Source organism: Thamnophis sirtalis, unplaced genomic scaffold (assembly GCF_051295495.1).
Source record: "Thamnophis sirtalis isolate CommonGarterSnake01/CBP01778 unplaced genomic scaffold, rThaSir2_p1.2 scaffold_5, whole genome shotgun sequence".
Classification (NCBI taxonomy): domain Eukaryota; kingdom Metazoa; phylum Chordata; class Lepidosauria; order Squamata; family Natricidae; genus Thamnophis; species Thamnophis sirtalis.
This window is the reverse complement of record NW_028261385.1, coordinates 42,020,380-42,045,651: the sequence shown is the minus strand read 5'-3', so window position 1 is coordinate 42,045,651 and position 25,272 is coordinate 42,020,380. Positions and strand designations below refer to the sequence as shown.

The window sequence follows — 25,272 nt, the reverse complement described above, 5'->3', positions numbered from 1 at the left end:
GTCTGGAACAGTATAGAGTTTCTTGCCTAGGCAGGGGGTTGGACTAGAAGACCTCCAAGGTCTTTTCCAACTCTGCTATTGTATTGTATTGTATTGTATTGTATTGTATTATACACTCAGCAACAATACACAGTTGTTTTTAGGTTTTCTTTGACTTGGAGCTTTATTTTTGAGAATGTGTGTTTTTCTTGACTGACCATTCATTTCCCACAAATATATATCCTCCCTCTGAAGTTATAAAAATATTCATTCTCGTCACCTGACTTCAAAAAATTAGGTTCCTTGTATAACTTGACTTTTCCCTTGGAATTACTTTAAAAGCTGTTCTGTCACACTTTTGATATTACACACTAGTAAACTGATACCATCATGATTAAAATGCACTGCATATTTTACTGGTTTGTCTGAAAATGAATTCCATCTCTGAGAGAGATGGGTGGTTAAGAAAGATGAACTATAAATAAATAAATTCCCAATCACTCAAATATCTAATCCCCCTCTTATTATTTCCAGTGTCACATTCATTCTTCATCTTGCTGTCAAATTCACAAGGATATTTAACACTTTAGTCTTTTTATTTATTATTTTTAAAAATAGCATTCTATCTAGAGTATGTTTTACAAAACCAAAACCTAAGGTTCGATTTTGCAGAGTGAAGCTCAGGCTTATTCCTACAGTTTTCCTATAAAAATTAGTGAGAACACTTTAGGTATGTTGCCTTGTGGCTTTTCATTAAACCTACTCATTGGTTCTAAGATTGAAGTAACTTTGCTACACTATTGCAACTTTAGACTGAAAAAATATTTGCACTTTTTGGAAGTTTTTGCAGAACAAGATTATTTTTTCCCGTAGGAGTAAATTCATCTTATACTTTTTAGCATTCAATTAATTGTGCATAAATGGTATTTAGCTTTATTTCAAAGATATGCTCAATGCATACTTAACTGTGGTTTACAAACAAGTATTTATATATATTTTTTGATATTGCTTTGATATTATCAGGAAGAATAATTTTCAGTTCAAATATGTGAGGCATAAAAAAGTTGAAAGGAAGTTTGGATAATGAAACAATACCTCTAGCAGCTGAAATCCAGAGTTAAACAAGAACACCGTGTTGTTAGAAGGTCTATTTTCTTTTATTCCACCATGAGTAATTACTAAGTAGGAGGAGCCATTGATTTGAAATGCAGTACAATGATGAGGGTTCTCAATACTGAATTCCTAAGCAAAAAGTAAAACAATAGCTTTTTTTTTACTATCCAAATAATAAAATCCATGAATTATTTTAAGACAAAATATTTAACATTCCTCTCTATTGAAATAAGATTTATAGATAGCCCTCCTTTAATGATTGCCTCAGTTAGCAACTATTCAAAGTTACGATGGTGGTGAAAAAAATAATTTTACAATCAATCTTCACATTTATAACCTTTACAAGTCTGTAAAGCAAGAATATAAGCATGGCCATGGTTTCAATTAGCAACCATTTCACTTAACAACTGAATTTCTGGTTCTAATTGTGGTTTTTAAACAAGGTCTATCTGTGTATCACATAGCTTGAAACGGTGCTATGATCCAATATTCTTAAATATCAGTTTAATTTTTTACAGTATTTACCTCAACAGGAACAAAAACTCCCCGCCATTGATATATTGAAGACTTTACAGCTGGATTTGTTCTCAACAATAAACCATATAAAAAGTCTCCTTCCATAAAGAAACACCAGCTAGATATTGATTCTTCCTCAAAACTTTGTAAAATGGCCAGTACACTTAACCCACCCTCTGCAATTAAAAGAAAATTAATGCTATTAACAGTGCATATTGGCATAAAACAAAGAAAGTCCATAATGATAGCTGACCAAATGACCATGAGCTGCTAAAATTGCATTACCTAGAAGAAAAGAGGCAAATAGGTTCAAGTCTAGGCAGCTGCTTATCAAACCATTCCAGAATCTTGGAAACAATTCAGGACAATCCTACAAAACCACCAGCCTCTCACTTCTGTATCCTCCCATGGAAAAAATTATTCCAGTTGCCCACAGGGAGAATAGAAAAACAGCAAACAACTGGCACCTATCCTTGTTCTTCTCTGATCATATTGTAACTACTAAGAAAAAAAGAAAGATAAGGAAAAAAAACCTTATAAAGCCGCAATATGGAAAGAAATGGATCAAGTAAAAGGAAATTAAGGGAACCAGATGGATCCCTCCAATGGGAAACTGCTTGATCTTTTTTCTTCTACAAAAGAAAAAAACAGCACAAACTTTTTGGATTTTTTTCTACAGGGAAAGCTAATCCAGTAGTTAATTGACGCAGCTTCCAAGACTTTTATATAAGTTTTGGGATGCTATGAGGACAACTCAGAATCCCAAGACATATATAAAGCACAAAAAGGCACAAAACCAATTTTGGACGGATACAGTCATTGTCTATGGAAAGGGCTTTATGTCTCTGTGATTGAATTGACCAAATTACAGTACATGAGTTATAAAAACCTATCCTGTAGAACCTATCAAAAAATTGACTTACTTATCCCAAATGCAGAATCAGGTCGCGTTTCCCATTCCACACTCACTGATGTATTGAGTCCATTGCTCCGAGATATTTTCAAGTAGACTGTAGTGTTTGCTTCCTCAGCTATAATAGAATTTGTCCTAAGAATTAAGGAAGATTTAACAGAATATATAAATAGTGATTCTTTTTCAGATTCATTTCTCTAAGTGCTATATAACTAAATGATAAAAATAAAAATATACAACTAAATAAATGACAAAATAAAAATATGCACCTAAATAAATGATAAAATAAAAATACAAGGAAGGTGTTCTATTGGCATACTCTTTGTAAAAAAACAAACACTGTTTTTCACCACATGTAAAATCTCACATATCCTGATGTTAAAATAACAGACTTTTTCATAGTAGTTCCGAGAATAGATGCTAATTATAATGTAAATATTCTATAAATCATAGCAAGATATTTAGAAATGTAACCTGTGGTTCTTTAGAATTTTCAGAGTTTACTCAAAAGATACCACCGTACATATTCCCTTGGAAATAAATGTCACTGGCTTGGGTGAATATAGAACTGATTGTGCAAAAATATCTGGGGAGTGTTTTGTCAACTGAGTGGAGCACTAATGGAATCAGGCCAGTTCAAGGGCCTCACAACTTTTTCTCTGGCCATGCATGTGCACAGATAGTTCTTCCAGGACTATCTGTGTGTTGATCAACAGTCACCCTAAAAGCTGTGTTACGCTGTGCATTCACACGTAGTCAGTCCAAGCAGGAACCTCAAAACCAGTTAAGCCATTTCGAAGAGATGGCATTTCAACACTCTTGAGCAGTAGGTTTGTTTTGTTTGCAGCACAAGGCAATTTCCAGAATGGTTTTGCACATTCCTAGTTTGGGCTGCACATTGTTTGCCATGGCATCCAGGGAAAGCGAAACAGAGAAATACACAGATTTTAATAGAACTGACATGGAATTATATTCCATCAATAATTAAAAACAGATTAGATGCCAGGAATAAAAACTGAAACTGGGAAATATTAATGAAATCTCCAAATGCCTACTGTTAAAGAAAAGATGGTCAATATATAGAAGTATCTAAATGTATAACTATTATTTAATGTATTTAAAATATTTATATACTGTCTGTTTAAAATTTATGAATAATAAGCAATGAAAAAATTTCTATCAACATTTATGGTTCATATTTATCCTATTTATCCTGACATTCTTCTGATATCTATAACTCCAACATTTACCATTTTCTGTGTTATATTATAAATATTAAAAAAATTATGAAAGACTAAAGTTAACTTTTGTATATAACTAACAAATTATTTTCTGACCTGACACAATATTTACCTCTCTGTAACTGGAAAGATACTGAAAAGTCCCAAAGGGGCTTGATTTTGCAACACTGTGATCAATGTTTCTGTTCTTGCACCTAATCTGGCTCCACCAGTTGGATTGAACAGTGTAACAATGAAATGTTCGTCCATTTCTGGTTCAGTATCCAGGATGGCACTAATATGCAGATTCTGAATGAAAGGAAACACATTAGTATTAAAATCTTGGATACTAGTATAATTACATTAAGACACGGAATGAAACCAAGAACATGCTAGAATGGGAGAAGCTGTCATTCTTATAACCTAAAAGATAATTTTTATTCTTCAAAATATAATATTTAAAATCAAGTATCAAAATCTTGGATCAACTATTATCAACAATGAAACTCTATAATAATGTCACATCTCAAAAGCAATTACAAATATTACTATTATTTTGAAAGAGAAGCACATAAATACCATCTTTTCCATATATTTGTAGTAACTCATCAGAACTTGCCAAATTAGATGTCCAATAAAATGTATGTATTTTCAAAAATAATTGCTATTGAAATAAATATTTCCAAATAAACATGTACGGCAATGTCAGCTAAAGAACCTTTGTTTTTGAAAGAGCCAAACATTTTGAATATCTAAATCTGCCTACAATCCAAATCAGTACAATCATGCTCTGCAATTGTAAATTAGTTCTTAAGGTAAATAGTACAATATACATATTATATACATTTACTAATATAAGCCAATTTATGTATTTTCTTTCTAAAATAAAACAATGTTATTTTTTTTTTACATTTTGTAGAAACTCCTTGTTGTATATTACCTTGACTCTTATTCCTTCTTCTAGAACAATATAGCCCTGTGATGGAGTCAAATCTACTGATGCTTCAGAATAATTTATCTCTCGCACTATGTATTGGACAGTCACTGTTCCAAATATTCCTTGAGGTGGTTCTCTGATAATATTCAATATCGCAACACTTTCCATTAAATGGAGTGCTGTCTGTTCTCTTAGGAAAAAATGTTCACTATTGTTGAAAGACAAAACTCCATGACCGTCATCACTGGCCAGAATAGTAATTGTTGCTTTGAACAGATAATAAATGAAATGATTACCTTAATATACAACATAGATTCATTGGGTAATATTTCTACATAATTTAATAAAGAACACTGTTGTCAATATTGGTATCTAAATTCAGGTACAGTATATATTTGAGATTTTTCTGAGTACAAATTTGTGAAAGATAGCAAAGTTTATGTAGATTATAAATAGTTATAATAAATCAAGACAGAAGTCTCTAATACATACAAGGAAAATTTGTGCTCCAACTTTGTTTTGCAAAGTTTGAAAAACATAGTCCTGAAGAACTTAACTAAAATTCAGTATTTCAAATGTATTTACATCAAACAAGAAAAAACTTTCATAATAAATATAAGTTTAATAAATAAATAAATATTTTTTATTTTACTCTACTGATTTTACTCGACTGATCCCAATAGTTTTGCTTAAATAATATGAAATCTATCTAATTTTCTCCATTATGAATTACAAAGTGAAAAGAATGTTTTAAAAGTTTCAAAATGTTTCATATTGTTCTGTTATATTATCCTATCAATACTAAAAAGAACTGAAACCTTTTAATAATAGAACCCACCAAAAATTGCACAACTGTTTATGGACTTTCTACATGCTAAACACACACACACACACACACACACACACACACACGTGTGTGTGTGTGTATAAAAGGGGAGGATAAATTATTGCTTTTTCTTTTCTTTCAGCACCTAGCCAGGGTGGAACCTACACTGTAAAATGATTTTTTTTTTAAAAAAAAGTACAATATAGGCCATTACCAAACAATATGACATACTGCCGGCCAATCATTGCTAACTATCAGTAATTTAGGTAATTGTGTAAATTGCTAATGATTATGAAGAATAATCACAAGCATCCACTGTTAGTAATAATGTTAGCTTTATGTTAGCTTTATTCATTCACTGTCTCATCCATTCAATTTATGTAACTGTGAGATAGTTCACAGAATTAAAAACAGAAAACAATAAATAAAAATAAACAACCAAAATAAAACTATTAAAAACCAAATAAAATGAAAAATTTTAACAGGAGAGGGCAGCGAATACAGTCACTAATAATACAGCTGGCTAACATGTTCCATACCACCGCTGATCTCCAAGCATAATGACAGAACCATATCTTGAGAGCCTCCCAAAAGGTCAGTAAGATCACGACCTGTCTAACCTTGGGGGGAGGGTGTGGAATGATGTTCTCAAGGGTAGGTGCTGTGCTGTGGTGGGTTTCAAAATTTTTTAGAACCTATTCTGTGGGTGTGGCCTGTTTTGTGGGAGTGGCTCAGCAGTCATGTGACCAAGTGGGCATGGCCAACTTGGAAAATGTGGTGAAACTCACTTAATGACGCTCTTGCTTAGCAACCAAAATTTTGGGCTCAATTGTGGTCATAAGTTCTCTTTCTTTCTTTCTTTCTTTCTTTCTTTCTTTCTTTTCTTTCTTTCATCTCTCTCTCCCACTTTCTTTTTCTTAATTTCTTTTTCTGTTTTTCTTTCTTTCTTCCTTTCTTAATCTTTCTGTCTCTCTCTGTCTCTCTCTGTGTGTGTCTGTCTGTCTGCCTCTGTGTGGCTCTTTCTCTCTCCCTCCCTCTCTGTCTCTCTTTGTCATTCTCTCTCTGTGTCTGTCTCTCTGTCTCTCTCTGTATCTGTCTCTCTCCTCCCTCCCCCATCTCTGTCACTCTGTGTTTTTGTCTGTCTGTCTGTCTGTCTGTCTGTCTCTCACTCACTCTCTCTGTATCTCTCTCTCTATCTGTCTCTGTCTCTCTCCCTCTCTGTCTCTCTCCCCTCCCTTCCTCTCTCTCTCTGTCACTCTGTATATGTTTGTGTGTCTCTCTCACTCACTCACTTACTCACTCTGTGTGTCTCTCTCTCTCTCTGTGTCTCTCTGTGTCTGTCTCTCCCTCCCTCTCTCCCTCCCCCCTCTCTCTGTCTCTCTCTGTGTATCTGTCCATCTCTCTCTGATTCCCTCCCTCCCTTTCTCTCTCTCTCTCTGTGCCTCTGTCTGTCTGTCTCTCTCACACATTCACACACACACATACTGCGGTCACTTTGTTGAGTGTTCCAAACGCATTTGAAACTCTTAATAACTGGTCTGCATTTATGTTTTTTTGCAGCATTCTGCAGTCATAGGACCAAAATATATGGTTAAAGGTACCCGGCAGTGGCATTTTTCCCTGGGGGGCTCCGTAGAACATTCCAAGACCAATGCCACCACATCTACCCTCTTTGGGGACAGGTCCTCTTCAGAAGGATGAGGCCTCTGTGGTCTCCCTTGCGTTCGTCTTCTGGCAGTGGCCCCACGCCGTGGAAAACATAGGCGCACGCACACAGGCACAATTACAGCCCGGAGCAGGCCCAAAGCCCCTCTCCCAAATGGCCCTTGCGCCCTCAGTGGGCTTTGGAGGGCTTCATAAGGAAGCTTCTGCAGAAGCCCGGGTGAGTGAGAACAGGTTTTCGCTGTTATGAAGTCTCTGACGCTGTAATTGTATGGGGTGTGTGCGCGTACCTATGTTTTCCACGGCATGGAGCCACAGCAAGGATGGGCTCTGGAGTCATTGCCGGCTGCACAGATCCATGCCGTGGAAAACATAGGCGCACGTGCACACCCCATACAATTACAGCCTCAGAGACTTCGTAATGGCAGGAACTTGTTCTCACTCGCCCGGGCTTCTGCAGAAGCTTCCTTCTGAAGCCCTCCGAGGGAGGAAGGGCCAGTTGGGAGAGGGACTTTGATCCTGCTTCAGGCTGTAATTATGCGGGTGTGCACGTGCCTATGTTTTTCCATGGCGTAGGGCCACGGCTGGAAGACGAGGAACATGAGGGGGAGCACAGAGTCCTCGTTCTGAAAAGGACCTATCCCCAAAGAGGGCAGATGTGGTGGCATCAGTCTTGGGATGTTCTGCAGAGACCCCCCACTGGGAAAAATGCCATGGGGGATGGCTTTTTAACCAGGCGGCTGTCAGAGAGAAGAGGGCAGCATGAGCCCATGGGCTTGTGCAACAGCCAAATCCTGGTCTCCTGTTCCTTCTTTGGCTATTGCACAAGCCCACGTGGCATGCGCTGCCCTCTTCTCTCTGACAGCTACCTCGTTTCCAAAGGAGGGGGTGGGGAATGCATGCCTTTTCCTCCTTATGCATGGATTTCCCACCCCCGATTGGTAACGAAGTGGCTGTTGGCGGGGCAAGCCTGGTGCAGACAGGTGGGGCAAGTGAGCGGCGACTGGGTGAGTGCGAGCAAGGGGGCAGGCAATGGGAGGGAGCATTCCGGTATGCGGTCTCCAGAAGAACAGGTACTGGAGGACATGCTACAGTTGACCAATGGGTACGTGTGTGCCGGGCGTACTCCATGAAACCACCCCTGATGCTGTGGCAGAAAAGGCTCTCCTCTTGGGACTGTCAGATTATGTGTTTTTGTGGATAGGACCCATAACATGTACCTCATGCCAGCCTTAATGGCATCTTGCCATAGAGGCTTTATAGGTCATCACCAGTACCTTGAATATTTATTTATTTATTTATTTATTTATTTATTTATTTATTTATTTATTTATTTATTTATTTATTTATTTATTTATTTATTTATTTATAAAATTTAGATAGAACCTGGATAGTGAGGCTCACAAAAAAGAAGTATTGCCTGTTCTGATTGAGAAGCACACTTTGCACCTGTAGCTGCTGAATGTTCTTTACAGACAGCCCCATGTAGAACATGCCATTGTATAGTAATCTATTCTGGAGGTGACCAGGGTATGAATAACTGAGAATAGAGCCTCCTGATCCATGGCAAACACAAAACAAAATACTAATTTCAAATTAATTAATATTACCTGTTGTGTTTTCTCCCAATTCTAATCCAAGGGATGGATTTGTTAAAATTAGTTGGAATCTCTCATCTCTTTCAGGGATCTCATCATCAAAAATTTGAACATCAATATATTTATATCTTTCTCCATCAGCAAAATAAAGAGTCTGTTAATGAAACATAGTGTAAATGCCTTTAAATACTGTATGTTGAAAAGCAATGCATACAAATGTACAGAAAAATGTAAATTCTTTGTGAGAATTTACAGAAACATTCAAAAAAGTACGTCATCTTTATAATAGCAATAGCACTTAGACACATATGCCACTTCACAGTGCTTTATAGCCCTCTCTAAGCAGTATACAGAGTCAGCATATTGCCCCCAACAATCTGGATCCTCATAATGATAAAATACATACAATAAACATAACTCAGTTACACATCCTAACATCTAACTGTTCTTTGGAAGTTTAAAGACCAATGTAAATGTTTGTGCATAAACAAAGTGTCATGTTTTAATTAAAATAGACCTAATATTCAGGGTACAATTGCTTATACTTTTCATTGAAACAAAACATTTGATGCTATGGAAAAATGGTTTTCTGTGATGGTTTGTTCTTACCCTTGAAGAAAGGTTAAAGTCCAGTCCCTGATATGCTTCCAGATTCTGAGCATACAAGAATAAGGACACATTACCATACAATCCTCGGTCCCGGAATATCACTAATGTTAAGTTTACATTCAGTTCACTTATTTCAAACCTGAAGGAAAAAAGAAAAGTTACCTATTTATTTAAATAAATTATTTAAGTTACTTAAATACTTATTGGCTAACTTATCAAATAGTTCTAGGAGGCTTAAAACAAATGGGCATCCAATATAAAAGCAAAACGTTAATGTATCAAAAGCAAAATAGCATCCCTGATTCATTAATTATCACAGTCATATCATCCACTATGTGCAAAGGCAACATGGAAAAATGTACTTTATTGCTTTTCAAGATGATAGTAAATTATAATATGGAAGGTGTAATTTTAACTCAGAGGAACAGCTGTTGAGGCTGAGGGGGTAATGACCAAGAAAGCTTGTATCTAGACACCCACCCTTTTAACATCTCTGGTACAGTCATCTATAGTATCCCTTCCCAGTTTACATTTGTCAAGCAGATGGATTCTACTTGGGCCATATTACCCTGGAAGTAAGAAATATCCAAATTACAAAAGGCTTCAGAAGTGACAAGGAACACTTTGAATTGGGACCAAAAGTCTACAGCTACTTAATGAAACTCACACCAGATTGGCATTATCCTGCTGTAGCATCTTCTACCATTCAGTGTGTGTGGGGAGGAGAGGAGGGGGAGGCTGAATTATGCACAAGTTGTATCTTTAAGGGAAACTCTATATAGAACGACTTGTAGTCCTCCAAATGTGAGTGATAAAGGAATGAGTTACTGTACTGCTGCTAAATCCTTCAAGAAAGATAGTACAGCCACTATCCCATGAATGGACTAAAGAATTTGGGAAATTCTTTAATGCAAAAAAGAATATTTCTTTCTCTCCTTACATTCCCACTCAGCTGACATAAATTTTACTGAAAAAATGCAGACTTTTACAGCACATTGAAGGGGCCTGGAAAATGATGCAAGACAGAAAATTTCAGACATCAGGACTGGTGGATGGATCCAACTGAATAAAAGCATATTTTTCAAAGGATATACCCATAATCCTTGGAAACTTGGAGCTTGATTATGCCAGAAACTTTGTATATTATACCTATGGGTATTTGTTTATCTTTGTGCATGTGTGAGGGCTTTTCTTTTTCTACTCAGACTCTAAAATACCATATTTTTCGGAGTATAAGATGCACCGGAGTATAAGGCGCACCCAGGTTTTGAAGACGCAATTTTTTTTTTAAAAAAAAAGGTTTTTGCACTCTGCAAACCTCCCCAAAACGGCCCATTTTTTGCGAAACAGGCCTGTTTTTTTAAAAAATTTTTTTGCATGCATAGCCTTTAGGAGACTTATAGCATACTCCTGGGGGCTGGGGTGGGCAAAATTAAGCAAAAATGGCCTGTTTTTCACTCATTTCTGCCCTCCCCAGCCCTCAGGAGCTCTCTGAAAGCCTTCTACAGGCTCTGCATGGCCATTTTGGTGAAGGGGTGGGGCTTCAAGAAGCAAAAAATGCTGTATTCAGTGTATAAGACGCACCTAGATTTTCAGCCTCTTTTTTGAGGGGAAAAAGGTGCGTCTTATACTCCGAAAAATATGGTACCTGACTCAGTCTGCTATTATTCTTCTGCTAGAAGTGGGTGATTACTTGGCTCTCCAAATTGCATGGCTATTGTCCGGCAGGTTCTGCCCTTTATGACCTTCATTTTAAAACACATTATCTGACAGCCTGTTTCTTGAGTTGTAAAGTCAGAATTTATTAAGCCCTGCTACTCTAATTTATAATCTGATTCATCAGAAATGCTCATAACATACATCTTTTTTCAAATGTTATCATTTGTGTCAGCATTTTCATAATATTTTTTTCCTTACTTATCTCCTGAAAGTCATAATCACCCTTTACCTAATGTGTTGATGGGTATTCTATAGTATTTTCTACACCTTTCTCAGCTAGATGCTGTCCAGTATTTGGTGATCTTCTCCCACAGATCTGTTTAAAGCTACTCTGCCACTTTTTTACTGGAAGGGACCAGCAGCCTGGTTCCATTTTGGTTCAAGTAGCATCCCTCTCTCTTGTAAAGATGTGTTTTCAATATTTAATATATATAAAACACTCCAATTCATGCCACCATCTTATCTACACTTTGAGATTCTTGAAACTGCCTATAGCACTTAAATGTAAATTAGCTACATTCCTAATAAGGATACCTTGGTTATCCTGGACTACATAAGAGCCCATATTTGGCTTCCAGGACTGGCTGACTACATTTCCTACTGTCTTTGGTGCCATCATGATTCATGTCAAAAGGTTTCAGCTGAACAAAGTAACAATTTAAGAAAATGAAATGTGAATTGAAAATTAAGCTTACCTTGTAGTTTGCCAACTTATTACTCCTCTTGCTCCATCATTAGCATCAATAATTATCTGTGCTGTTAAACCATCCATGTCTAAAAATAGCAAGAAAATTATTTTGCACAGTAATGTGGATCTATAAATTAACACTTAGATGTACAAGGTAAATTATTATGTATAATATCAATGTATGCATAACGTTAGCTAACTATAATTCTTCTCAAATGCTTCTGGAAAAAAGTAGAATATTAATGAATACAATTAAGTAATTAAAATTACTAAAGAAGATAGAGATTCAACTATTCCTAAATGTTCTCTTTGCTATCAATGATGAACACATCTTAAACCTATTGGCACATTTTTTCTATTTATCTTGTAGTAAATTAACCAAGTCGGTTCTGTAGAAATGCAAAATGATGTTCAAATTGAAAATATTAGAATATAGAGCACCAGTAACAGGAAACATGATGTATCTTGGAAATACTGAACAAAATCAAATTTAATATACCAGCCTAAAGTTGATGAAGAATTATAAATTGAGATTTTGGCGCCTGAAGCAAATATTGGAGTTTTCTTCCCTTATGTTTCTAAGGCTCTTATATCACACTGATGTTTGCAGAGAACATGAATGAGATATTTGCTAATGCTGTACATGATGCACATGCCATTTTTAAAATAAAATAACCACTGGTTGATTTAATAGATGTCCTACTGTAGGACAGTAATGTGGGATCACATCAGCACACTCTTCCTCTACAATAAACAATATTCACTATTGTAACTAATAAAAATGGCTTCTTATTATCTGTGATTGATTAAATTTACTTCTAAAATGCCATTGACAAGTCTACTGTTAGCTTTATTTTTTTTTAGAAAAGTATATTTTGAAAGTTTGCATAAAGAGAGTAACAAATATTTATATATATATTAACATTGGTGCAAAGTATTTTTAAACTGTACAAATTTGATAGAGAAATATAAAGAAATCATGAAAGAAAGTTGTGAGATTTCTACCAAGTCTGGGAGGAAAAGATGTCAAAGGATGTGTGACTAGTTTCACAGATGTTAGATTAATAAAAAAATATTCTTGCATTTCTGGAATATCATCCTGTAAAACAAAAAGACAACACAGGTTCATGTTATTGTCCACTTGAAAATTACTTCTAAATTAGCAGAAGTAGTTTATTTTGCACTTAAAATATCTATTATGTCTAACTACCATCCTCATTCCTAATGGAATTACTAGACCTGAAAAATTTTCATGTTATGCATGTCAAATGAAATATTACAAATTTTAAAATAATATAATACGAGCCAGGCTTGTTTCCAACCGCAAGATTTACTACAAGTACTATAATCAGGAAATGAAACAGAAAAAATATGGAACAATGCATTATTCATTTTAAAGATTATAAAATGTGGCACATGGTAGTGAAACCACTGTAATGAAACAGATTTATTCCACTTGTATAAATCTAACTTCTCTGTTTGTGATTAACTGTTCCTCTTGGATTTTTCCATCAACCAATGGAGCAAAGAATTTTCCCATGAACATTAGAAATTATGGCCTAAATCCTGCATTCATCTAAATTAATCTCTCTCTCTCTTTTTCCTTTACTGAGTGGAATTACAATTTACCTCTAGAATAGTAATATTTATGGTGGCTGTTGTTACACCTTCTTTCAAAACAACTGATCCTGATATAGGTATATAATCAACTCCTGGTTCAGCATATGCCCCTTCTGTCCGATTCTTTAAACCAAGAAATTCTGAAATTGTTGTGTAGGTTACATTGACAACACCTGGTAAACATATAGATTTCAGATATAAATACACCTATATTTTATAACGAACAAAAACATCAAGTAATGATTTGTATATCATCACATATCTATGAATATCAGACATGTAAGACATGCAACTAAAGAGGCAGTGTAATGCGCTTCTGTCCAGCATTATAGCTACATCTTTGACTTATATCAAGATGCTTCTTTTATTTGTCCATTATACTTGGATTTTGACAATAATATCACGCTCAGTACCCATGCCCATGGAACATGATATTTCATGACTACTGGGAAGCTTTTTAAATTAAAAAACTTTAAAAAAAATTAAATTAAATTTTAAAAATTAATTTTGTGTAACAACTTTGTGTATTTTTTTCAAATGTCTGCATTTTTCTAAGCTTGCTGTTTCTCCTGTTTGCAGTTATTATTTATAATATCAGAGGTCTCTTAGAAAATTACAGCTAAGGTGAAGTGTAACATTTAAAAATGACTACTATATTTTGCAACTGCTTTCTTTTAATAGCAAAGTGAAGTATAGTGATTAAGACATAATGATCACATAAAGATATAAATATCACAGTATAATATATTAGTTTTTGAAAATGTGCAAATATTTAGGTATTTGATATCTAGGACTCTCTATCTTCTTTCTTATATGTTAAGGAAGGCCATTGAATGTTCAGAATTCTGCTGGTTAGAACTACAAAAAGCAGAAAGCACTGTCTTTTTGCTATATTATCTCATTATGATATTCTTTTCATAAAAATCCCTCCTATCTGTATCATTTTAGTAAAAGTTTAGAAAACCCACTATTTAAATTAAAATTTCATCAATTCTCAAACAAGACTCTCCCAGCTTTTTCCATCATTTCTTTTATCACGTGAAAGGAAAAGCCATTTACAACATTGCAATTAAGTACTTAAGAGAATAGTGTACTTCAGTATATTTATGTATGTGAATAAAAGAAAGCTTGTTGGGTGCTAATATCTACATTCTAGCCACTATTGATACATGGTACCTAATATACCTGCTCAGAATCAATTTAGCTCTTAGATTGAAAATATATTCCTTTTTCAGAGTTTCAGATTTATTTATTTGGAAGTTGATGCATTTTCTTCTGCTTTTATCACATAATACTGTGAAACATCACGGGTAAGAAAGTAATAATAATGAAGCTGTATATAGAAAAATATGTTTTAGAGCCTACATTTTTCTATATACAAACCTAAAGATCCAAATTCTCTGTTGATGAAAAGTTGAATTGTCTTATTTTCCTCTTGGATTAATACAGTTCTGGAGGAAGATGCAAAATTCAGAATGCCATATGGTTCATCACTAGCCTCTACTGTCAAAGCTGCTTCATATCCTTGATGGTCCAAAATAGCACTGCCAGTCGAAGTGATACCTAAAAATAAATTTAAAAAATGATATTAAAAAGCATGGTTCCTCATAGGAAAGTGCTGTTTATTTTAATAGAAAAAATGTTTGGTGGTATATGGCAAAAGATATTCCAGTATGTTTTTCATAAAACCATGATCTATTAATCTTTCCATTCCATTGTTCTGCTCTCTATGTACAATGATCGTGACAGCATACATGGCAACTTTCCTCCTTCTTCCCACATAAAATAATCACATATTGGGCTAGAGAAAGCTAGTTGATTATATCATATTATGATAAAATATCATAAAAAGTAATAAAGAAGATTATGTTTATCAAGATTATCAGACATCGTATCTTATTTTTGGAATCAAAAGAAAATTGTGTCCAAACATAATTTCTCCCATAGTATATAAAACAATTGTCCTCAAAATCTGGTAGACTACCATAATTTCTGATTTAGAGGACTAATAAAGGAGAATATTTGTAGCTCAGGGTTGAAATGAGGGGTCCTTTTTGCTCTCTGAGCTTGCTTGTTTTCTTGCAGATGTTTCATTACCCAAACTAGATAACATCCAAAGGTGGTATTCAGCAGGTTTTGACCAGTTCTGGAGAACCAGTAGCAGAAATTTTGAGTAGTTCGGGGAACTGGTAAATACCACCTCTGACTGGCCCTGACCCCATCTCGTCTCTGCCTCCCGAGTACCAGTTGATCAGGAGGAAATGGGGATTTTGCAGTAACCTTCCCCTGGATTTGGGAGGGAATGGAGATTCTACAGTATCCTTCCCTACCACGCCCACCAAGCCATGGCATGCCCACCATGCCACATCCACAAAACCGGCAGTAAAAGTTTTTGAATCCCACCACTGGTAACATCATCAGTGCTAGTAAGGGGGGCTGAATGATGTTATTTAGTTTGGGTAATGAAATATCTGCAAGAAAATAAGCTTGGAGAGCAGCAAGGACTCCCCCCCACCCTTAGATAGGACTTTAGTTTGATCCAATATCCCTGTTAGATGAAGCATTAAATGGTTCTTTGCATCTGTGAACAGACTCAGACAGACTTTTCACGGCATTTCAGACTGATGGATTTTACCCGCTAATATATTCATCTTCAGATTACAAAGTATTAAATAATCTAGTCATCATGTATGACCCAATCTTGATTTGCTATATATCTACAAGACAGATACCTTGAGTTTTAATATTATGCAGAATTATGTGATATTCTTTCTTTTCTTCAGGGATCTTATCATCCAGCAGGTATAAATAAATTGTTGCATTTAATGACCCCTATTTGTTAAAGCAAAAAAAAAAAAGGACAATTATGTAACAACTATAATAGCACAGGTAGTCCTCAATTTACGTTTGTTCAAAGTTACAACGGCAGTGAAGAAAGTGACTTATGGCCATTTTTCACACTTACAACCATTGCAGCATCCCTGTAGTCACATGATCAATGTTCATATGCTTAGCAGCTGGTTCACATTTAGGATGGTTGCAGAGCCCCAGGGTCATGTGATGTTCTGACAAGCAAAGTCACTGGGCAAGCCAGATTCATTTAACAACCATGTTACTAACTTAACAATTGCAATAAGTGGCTTAACAACTGTGGCCAGAAAGGTCATAAAATGGGGCAAAACTTACTTTACAAATGTCTCACTTAGCAATATAAATTTTGAGCTCAGTTGTGGTTGTAAGTTGTAACCTGTAAAACATTGAAACTCATTTCTACAAATCACCTTTTCATCTGCTAAGTTGTCCTATTACAAATAATACCAGCCTGGACTATTTTCTGAGAGGTACATTGAAAGGTCTTCCTTATTAAGAACATTCCATTATTAAAAGGTGTTAAGGGGCACAAAGTTACTGTGACATTCACAACTTACCAGAGTCTGCAGGTTTCAGGATATAACAGATTAATACCCAAATATTATATTTTATTCTAGCAAAAGCTTAGTTGGCTTGTAAAACCCACTAAGGTACAGTGGCAAACGCTTAGAAATAAATCCCACTTCATTAGTCTAAATATAGCTGAACAGATATGTATAATTTTACATTGCAAATAAGGCAATAAAGTTGTCTGTCCATCTGTTCTCAAATCAAGTGCAACTATTCACACCTTCTTTTTATTATGGTATCTGAAGCAAATAAATGATAGCTACCTCTAAAAAATAAAGTGTGCCAGAAATATTTTCAAAGTTTTGTTCCAGATTATGGCCAACAATTTTCCAGTCAACAGTTACATTGCCAGCTCCTGGTGCAGTCCTTACCACATGAAATTGTAATAGCTCTCCTAGAAATTAAAGAATACATAATATCATAAGAAATGAAGGAAAGCCTATATATTATTTGCATCTAAGACAATAGAATGTTCTAAACAATTAGAACCTTCCATTAGTTTGTTTCAAAGATAAATATATGCCTTTCTGATAAATTGTTTCCATTATCTTGATTTGCTATTAAATGACTGTAATATATGTAAATCAGAAAGAAACTACAAGTCTCATCTGTTTATCTCCTTATCTACCTACCTAACATTTATTTAACTGTAATACCTACTGTAAAATTGCTGACTTAAATAAAAGAAAAACTATTATCGGCAAATGCAAAGTATGTTCATCACATTATATTGCTCAAGTATTAAGGTAAACATTTGTTGTATATATTATACAACTGCAGTATATTTCATCAAGGATAACAAACTCCAGCCTTTTTCTCATTCATGTGTTTTGAAGTATGTCAGAATATGGAGAATTGGTGATAAGGAGAAGTATAAAATTGTGCAATTACTCACACACTGTACATTTGTATATTATTCCACAATATTAATTTCTAGGGATAGAAAAAAAATTTAAGGGATAAATTGATCAAATGAAGGCAAATAAATTGATCAAATTCTTCTTTCTGTTTTTCTGAATAATAAATTGATCAAACTGAGAGAAAGTCTAAACTCAGATTAATATTAATAGCTCACAAAGAAAGGGAAGTGAAAATGGAGATAAACCCACCTTCATGAGCAATTACAGATCTTGAGGATGTTTGAAAACTAAGAATTCCTGCTACGTTGTCATTGGCTAAAATCACCACTGTGACAGTATCTGAAGTGGGTAAAATACGGCTACCACCTTCAGTGTGGGTCAAAGTGATGTGAATGCTTTCATCATCTTCGGGCTCAGTGTCGTCTAGAATAGTCAAAGTGATGGGCTTTTTTGTCTCACCTGATAAGAAAAATTAGAGCACTTTATGATTATGTAGCAACCTTTCCAATGTTTAGAACACTCATTTCACTTACATAAACAAAGCAGCTTTCTAAATACAAGCATATAAACAAAGCAGCTCTAGTATGTAATACTATTTAAAACTGTTTCTTAATTCCCCTATAAATTTTGGAAAAAATAGTATGAAATCATTTTAAGACACCACATTTCAAGTGGCATGAAGTAATCTATATTTAATGCATTTAAAATGCCAGAATTCAAACTGTAATTTATGAATGATAACCTTCAGAGAGATGTCATGAGTATTTTCCTTACAATCTTCCCATAAGTAATTATAAAGCTTGATATATGGCAATGATTGTACAGGACATACATATTGTATGTAGCATATTGAGTTTTCATTAAAGGATTCTCTCAAATTTCTTACCTTCTGCAAAAATCAGGACTTCTCCATCACCTATAAAATCCAGATTTGGGGTAGCCGTGCCACCACTAATGCTCCATTCCACCATCACCTGCCCCAGACTACCTTCTGTTCTATGTATCATCAACTGCACTGTATTCTGAGGCTGTTCTTGTACTTCCACATAAAGACCATTCTCAGTTGTATGGGGACTAGTGCTATAAATTACAAACACACCAAAAGCATCCCCATTCATTAGTATGAGAACCGTAGCGGTGTTTGGTTGCCCTACGACTGGTTGATTTTCAATGCTGGCAGTGACATTCATCAGCACAATTTGTAACAAAGAAATGGCAAACTTCTCATCCAGTTCTGGAAAACCATCAGGTAATATGGAGACTGTGAGGTTTGCAAATTCTTCTCCTTCTTCCATGATCACCCACTGGCTGGTAACAGGCTCATAGTCATTATTAGCAATTGCTTGTGTACTGAAAATAGCAGTTAAAGTAGTAAGATTTTTCTTGTATATCCAGAATCTGGACTTGTTGGTTATTGAGCTACTCCAAGATCCCACCCAGAAACATGATGGAATTTCAGAAGTACCAGAGAAATAAAAAGCTGAGCAGGCCTGTTCTTTCAAACAAAGAATAGCACAAGTGTAGAGAGAATCATTGGCTGGTGAAAGATTCACTCTGGTCACATGACTCTCATCTGGAATTCCTTGTATAGGTTCTTCATAATAGCATAATACATCCAGCCCTTCCTCTTGTACAAGAGTTATGAAATCAATGTCTGAAGTGCTGTAAAATATCTTCAGCTGACCAAATCTTCCACCACTACAAATTAAATAAATGACAAATTAAATAATGATTAAAACAGTTTTCTTGATATAGTTGTATTGTTATAGTTAAATTTGAAGGGGTAGGGAATGCAAAAGTTAAATTTGATATCATCATTAAATTTGAGGGGGTAAGGAATGAAAAAAATAAATAAAAACAAAGCATAACTTTGAACTCTTATGTTTTAAAATTTATTTATTAAATTTATTTATTAAATATATTTATATGCCGTCCAATCCCAAAGGATACATTACAACAGGGATGTCAAACTCAAGGCCCGTGGGCCGGCCGTATTTGGCCCATGGGGTGCTTAGATCTGGCCCACAGGGCCATCCTAGAAACAATAAAGGACTGGTCCGTGGTGCCTCTGTCAGTGAAAATGGAGCTTTGTTGGGGGCATATGTGGCCCTCTTGAGCTCTGTTTTTACTGGTAGAGGGTTGCAGGAGGCCGTCACAGCCAAAAATGAAGCTTGGGAACCCATTTTTGCTGGAAGAGTACTCAGGCCACCACAGACACCCCAGCATGAGTGATGTTGAGCTAGTCACACCCACCATGGCCAGGCCCTCCTCCAGCCCCCCCCCAAGGTCAAATGAAACTCTGATGCGGCCCTCAATGAAATTGAGTTTGACAGCTCTGTTTTACAGGATACTATAACCTTACTTCAGATGCTTGGGATGAAAGGCAGAAAGGGAAGCTAAGAAATAGTGATTAAAGGAAGAACATTTTCCCTAGGTTTTACATTTTTTTAATTTTGGGGAAATAATTAGATGTGGGGGCTTATATGTTCTAAGTTTATTCAGACTAGAAGTCCTCTCTATGATTTCCATTCAAGACCATTTCCCAGTGTCCTTATTTCTAAACTACATTCATTGGGGTTTTCCGATTAATTTGTTCTGCCTTCCCTGAAATGCTTCATTGGCAACATGTTTCTCCTACCTTAGAATACAGTCAGGGCTTGTAATATTCATGTCTAAACATGTTACATATGTGTAAAACAGCAACTATCATAGAACATCACCTTTATTGACTTATTTGTTTAATATTTATGACACATAGAACCAGAAAATAAAAGTTATTATTTTGCAATGATACTGTTGATGTGTTAGGTTTCCCTAATTGCAACCTGTTCTCATAGTTTTACACCAAATATCTGGATGCAAATAGCAATAGCAGTTAGACTTATATACCACTTCACATTACAAATAATTCATAAGTATATTCGTATAGCATATTCATATGCTAACAGAGAATTTTGCATTCATTTTAAATCTATGGGAGGTATATAAATATATATTAGATATATTTATATCTAATATATATCTAATATATTTTATTATATATGCATCTATTAATGCTTACAAATCAAGAATATGCACAAACACATAGATACATTTAATTAAAATTAATATATGATACACGCAGTGATGTGCAGTCAGATGAGGCAGGTGAGGCACAGCATCACCGCTCTCATCATGAAAAGAAAAAAAATGTAAAAGGAAAAAGGCAAGTGCTGAGATGAGGCTAGCTAGCTGCTGCCTCACCATGAATGACTCCCTAACTTTTTAAAAAAGCCTCTAAAAAGTGCCCTCCACTATGAGGCAGGAGAACTGCATGCCTCATCTAGTCTGACTTTTTAGGTGTTTTATCATTGCTCAAGCAGAGTTAAGCAAGGCTTAAAAGCCTAAAAAGTCCCGAGGTAGGTGAGGTACGCAGTTCTCCTGCCTCATAGTAGAGGGCGCTCATTCTTCCTGTGACTCAATGGCACCGCTACCCCTCTTCCCTTTTTCTTCCCTTCTCGCTTGCGATACAGTGATAATAAAGGGGAAACACCTTCATCTCTTCATTGATTTCCCTTTTTATGGGATGAGCCAGCTTCCTGCTTCTTTTATTTTCTGGAGGTCTCTTCTTTCTCCATTTTTGCCATTTTTTATTTTATTTTTTTGTTTGATGTGCATGCATGCGTGCGTGTGTGTGTGTGTGTGTGTGTGTGTGTGTATCATGCATGTGTGTGTATATGTATCTACTTTGGTGGAGATGAAATGGCTGCTGTTATTATTTGGGAAAAAGCTTTTGGGGGAAAGGTTGCGGAGAGGAAGGGAGGGAGGACGGGAGCGGCTTTTAGCGCTGATTTGTTTCCCTCTCTTTTCTCTCTCTCTCAGTCTCTCCCTTCAGCACTCTTTCATTTCTCTCTCCCTCTCCCCCTTCTCTCTCTGTTTACCTCTCTTTTCCCTCTCTCCCATTCTCTCCTTCCAGCTCTCTTTCATTTCTCTCTATCTCTCCCTCTTTCTCCCCTTTTCTCTTTCATCTCTTTCATGCGCGTACAAGCAAAATACCCCAGGATCACAGCGGCGGTGACAGCGACTCCTTCTGCTGCCGCCACTGAGAAGTGAATACCTGGCTGCGCTGCGGAGAAGAGCCACGCTGTGCAGGAGACTCCTTAGCACTAGACTCAGGTCAGTGCAAGCTGCAGTCCCCTTCATGTTGGCTCAGGAAGGAGGGGAATGGGGCTGCTACTCGTGCTGACCTGAGTCTAGTGCTAAGAAGTCTCCTGCACTCCTTAGCGCTAGACAGGTCAGTGCGAGCCGCAGTCCCCTTCATGTTGGCTCAGGAAGGAGGGGAATGGGGCTGCCACTCGTGCTGACCTGAGTCTAGCGCTAAGGAATCTCCTGCACAACGTGGCTCTTCTCCACAGCATAGCCAGGTATTCACTTTTCAGTGGTGGCAGTGGAAGGAGTCGCTGTCCCCACTGCCGTGATCCCGGTCCAGAAAAGTATTTTGCTTGCACGTGCGAGGAAGAGATGAAAAGAAAAGGGGAGAAAGAAAGAAAGAAAGAAAGAAAGAAAGAAAGAAAGAAAGAAAGAAAGAAAGAAAGAAAGAGAGAGATGGAAGGAGAGAATGGGAGAGAGGGAAAAGAGAGGGAAACAAATTAGAGAGAGAAGGGGGAGAGGGAGAGAGAAATGAAAGAGAGCTGAAGAGAAAGAATGAGAGAGAGAGAAAAGAGGGAACCAAATCAGGGGGAAAGAAAGGAAGAGAAAAGAAGGAAGGAAGAAGGAAGGAAGGAAGGAAAAGAAACTTTCTCAGACCTATGACGAACGCAATGGCAAGCTAGATCTCTTGCCAAGAAAACTATAGTTTGCCAGAAGGCACAAATTGGAAGCAAGTCTGATTTTTTAACAAGAAAATAACAGAGATGGCAAAAAAAATGCATCTGAAAATAAGATTATTTATAATTTTGGATAACATATTATATTGTCAAACTCAAAAAGCTTTTGATACTTAATTGTCATCATCATCATCATAATCATAATCATCATCATCTCTCTCTCTCCTCCCCCCCTCGGAGGGACTGTCGTCCCTTGTAGAAAACACAATAAGGAACTCTTTGGCTCCTTGCTCCCCCGCAAGTCTCTTTTTTTGTTGTTGTTGGCTACCGCTCTTGCCTGCCACCCCTTCGAAATGCGCAAGGATGGGACAAAACGGCATGGATTCTTTTATTAAAACCCCCTGTATTAAAAAGGCATTTTAATAAAAAGATTGTGATGATGTCAGTGCCTCACCAGCCATAAACCTTACCGCATGTCACTGGATACATGCTATTTGAAAAATAAAATTACATTCAGTAGGAATTACTGCTTTCAAGGAAACATTCATTAGATAAGCTGCAGAATTCTTTTCCTTGTAGCAAAATCTTTACATGCCTCTAGCAATTTCAAAAGCAATCATGGTAAAATACTTTAGTATTTTTAGTAGGTTTTTGAGTTTGTGTTGGTTTATTCAAAAGATTGCCTCATTCTTATCTACAAAGAGTTTTCTCCATTAAACTGTAAATTGTAATAATTGCCATAAATACAGCGAAACAAAGTGATTATTAGCCATAACCTAGTAAGGTATTAGGGTATTAAACAGACCTCCTCTTTACTGTTATGTTTGCAGTTGAACTTCTCTCCAATGGCTCTTGAATACGATATAAGTTTTGTTGAAAGGATACTGTTCCATATGGCTTATCATTGGCAGGAATTACAACATTTGCCACTCTGTCTAGTCCAATAGTACCTCCACTGGAAGCCTGGGTTAATTCCACTCTGATAATCTGTGATGTATTTTGGACAAACAGTTTGGTGCAGAAAAATATCATTAACTCTAAGGTTTGATTCCAAAATTAAACATGGGCACAAAATTCCTAAACCAAATGTAAGTTCTTATTGAGATTTAAGCTATTAACAATTTAAAATGTAAATTTCTCTCACAACTTTGCTCAAGAAAGTTCTAGTGTTACACAAGGAAACAATTTTCACCCCTGCTCAGTATAGTTTTTGAAAAATTGCTCTAAATGGTAAGAGACCTAGAGATCAACATTTGAGAACTGGGAATTCAGCAATTATTTTATCCTAGCAAAAAGTTTTCTGATCCCTGCTCTCCCCACAAATCAATTGACATTCCCATTTTCAATAGCATTATTATCATTATCATTACCATTATTCCATAGTATTGCATTTTTACAAGTCCAATACTTGTACCTGTGATTTTTATGAACATCACTTTTAAAATAAACAGTCACATAGAGTTCTTCTTTTCACGTTTTGTCTTATTTCTCAGCTTACCTCTTCAATTTCTGGAACATCATCATTCAGAATCTCTAATATCAAGTTCTTTATGGTTTCCCCAGGGGAAAATTGAACGTTGCCTAAGAAGACTTTCAAATCACTGGCAGCAAATTGCCCATCAATGGTAGCAAGCCATTCAACAGTTACATTGCCAAGTGTTCCAGCGTTGCGAATAACTGGCAGATCTATCAGCACTGTATTGGCTTCTGGTTCTTTGACAACTATATTAGTGGTCTGGAAAACTAACAACATGAAGCTTCATTTTTTTTCACTGTAATTTATTTTTTCTGCTCGTTACATACTTTTAATACATAAATAGAAATTTAATTTTTATAATCAAAGACAAATAATTGGTGGATTTTTAAAGCTACTGCATATTATAATTTTGAACATGTCTTCCTAAATTAACAATCAAAGCTTGTATTGTTCACTCCAACAATATTAGAGCCAAAGTGGGGGAACCAATGGAAACCCAGCACCAGAAATAAAGTGCCTGCATTTTTACTGCCCAAATTGACTTCATCCTCATTCAAGCAAGAGGCAGCAAAGTCCACAGAACAGACTATGGTGAATATTCAGGTAGAGACAGTACTTATAAATCTTTTACAAATGTCTTTGTTTAATAATCTCTCTTTAACGGGAACTTGAACAATAGAAAAATGAAAAGATTCATGAAATATTTCCAATCCAACTCTAAATGGTATTGAAGAATTTCCGTGCTGGTCCAGAATACTAGTTAGCTCAATCTTTCTCCAACTGTTGGTTAACAAAAGTAAACAATGGTCTAGCCCTTAATATCACTATTTAAATATTTATATTCTAATTTTATTACTAATTGCTTGAATAGGAAGAATACAAACCTTTTAATTAAACTAGAAGACCTCCTAGGTCCCTTCCAACTCGGTTATTTCATTCCATTCCATTCTGTTCTGTTCTATCCCTATCCCTATTATTTCACTCCACTCTAATTTCACCAGAACCCTGTGAAGTAGACTAAGAAGTAGGTTTAAAATAGGGTCTACTCTTCTTCTCTCTCTTCTGATTTGTATTCATCTTGCTTTGGTAAAGTCTTCTATAATACCACAAAAGGATACCCTAATTTCACAGAATGCACAAGAGGCCAGTTTAAGATTTAAGAAAGGGAATCAGAGAGGGGAGTAGAGAGAAGGACTAAAGTCTTCTTTCTGGGGATCGCAATACTTCTCATGAAACAAAAAGAGATTACATGGCTTGTAATCTTTACTTTAAGTATTAAATTTTAAATT

At 35.9% G+C, this 25,272-nt stretch overlaps 1 protein-coding gene across 1 annotated transcript in view; it reads right to left on the bottom strand.

Moving 5' to 3' along the window:
• Positions 1 to 25,272, bottom strand: part of ADGRV1 (adhesion G protein-coupled receptor V1) — a 232,189-nt gene that overhangs the window by 160,905 nt on the left and 46,012 nt on the right. The window contains exons 30-46 of the mRNA XM_087715712.1: positions 24,005 to 24,249; positions 23,312 to 23,493; positions 18,588 to 19,399; positions 17,951 to 18,160; positions 17,105 to 17,235; positions 16,133 to 16,232; positions 14,784 to 14,963; positions 13,410 to 13,573; positions 12,786 to 12,879; positions 11,788 to 11,866; positions 9,374 to 9,512; positions 8,777 to 8,918; positions 4,682 to 4,944; positions 3,875 to 4,050; positions 2,532 to 2,656; positions 1,618 to 1,784; positions 1,075 to 1,221 (exon numbers count right to left, since the gene is read on the bottom strand). Of these exons, the coding sequence (XP_087571838.1) occupies positions 1,075 to 1,221; positions 1,618 to 1,784; positions 2,532 to 2,656; positions 3,875 to 4,050; positions 4,682 to 4,944; positions 8,777 to 8,918; positions 9,374 to 9,512; positions 11,788 to 11,866; positions 12,786 to 12,879; positions 13,410 to 13,573; positions 14,784 to 14,963; positions 16,133 to 16,232; positions 17,105 to 17,235; positions 17,951 to 18,160; positions 18,588 to 19,399; positions 23,312 to 23,493; positions 24,005 to 24,249 (3,356 nt within the window). The remainder of the gene's footprint in view (positions 1 to 1,074; positions 1,222 to 1,617; positions 1,785 to 2,531; positions 2,657 to 3,874; positions 4,051 to 4,681; positions 4,945 to 8,776; positions 8,919 to 9,373; positions 9,513 to 11,787; positions 11,867 to 12,785; positions 12,880 to 13,409; positions 13,574 to 14,783; positions 14,964 to 16,132; positions 16,233 to 17,104; positions 17,236 to 17,950; positions 18,161 to 18,587; positions 19,400 to 23,311; positions 23,494 to 24,004; positions 24,250 to 25,272) is intronic.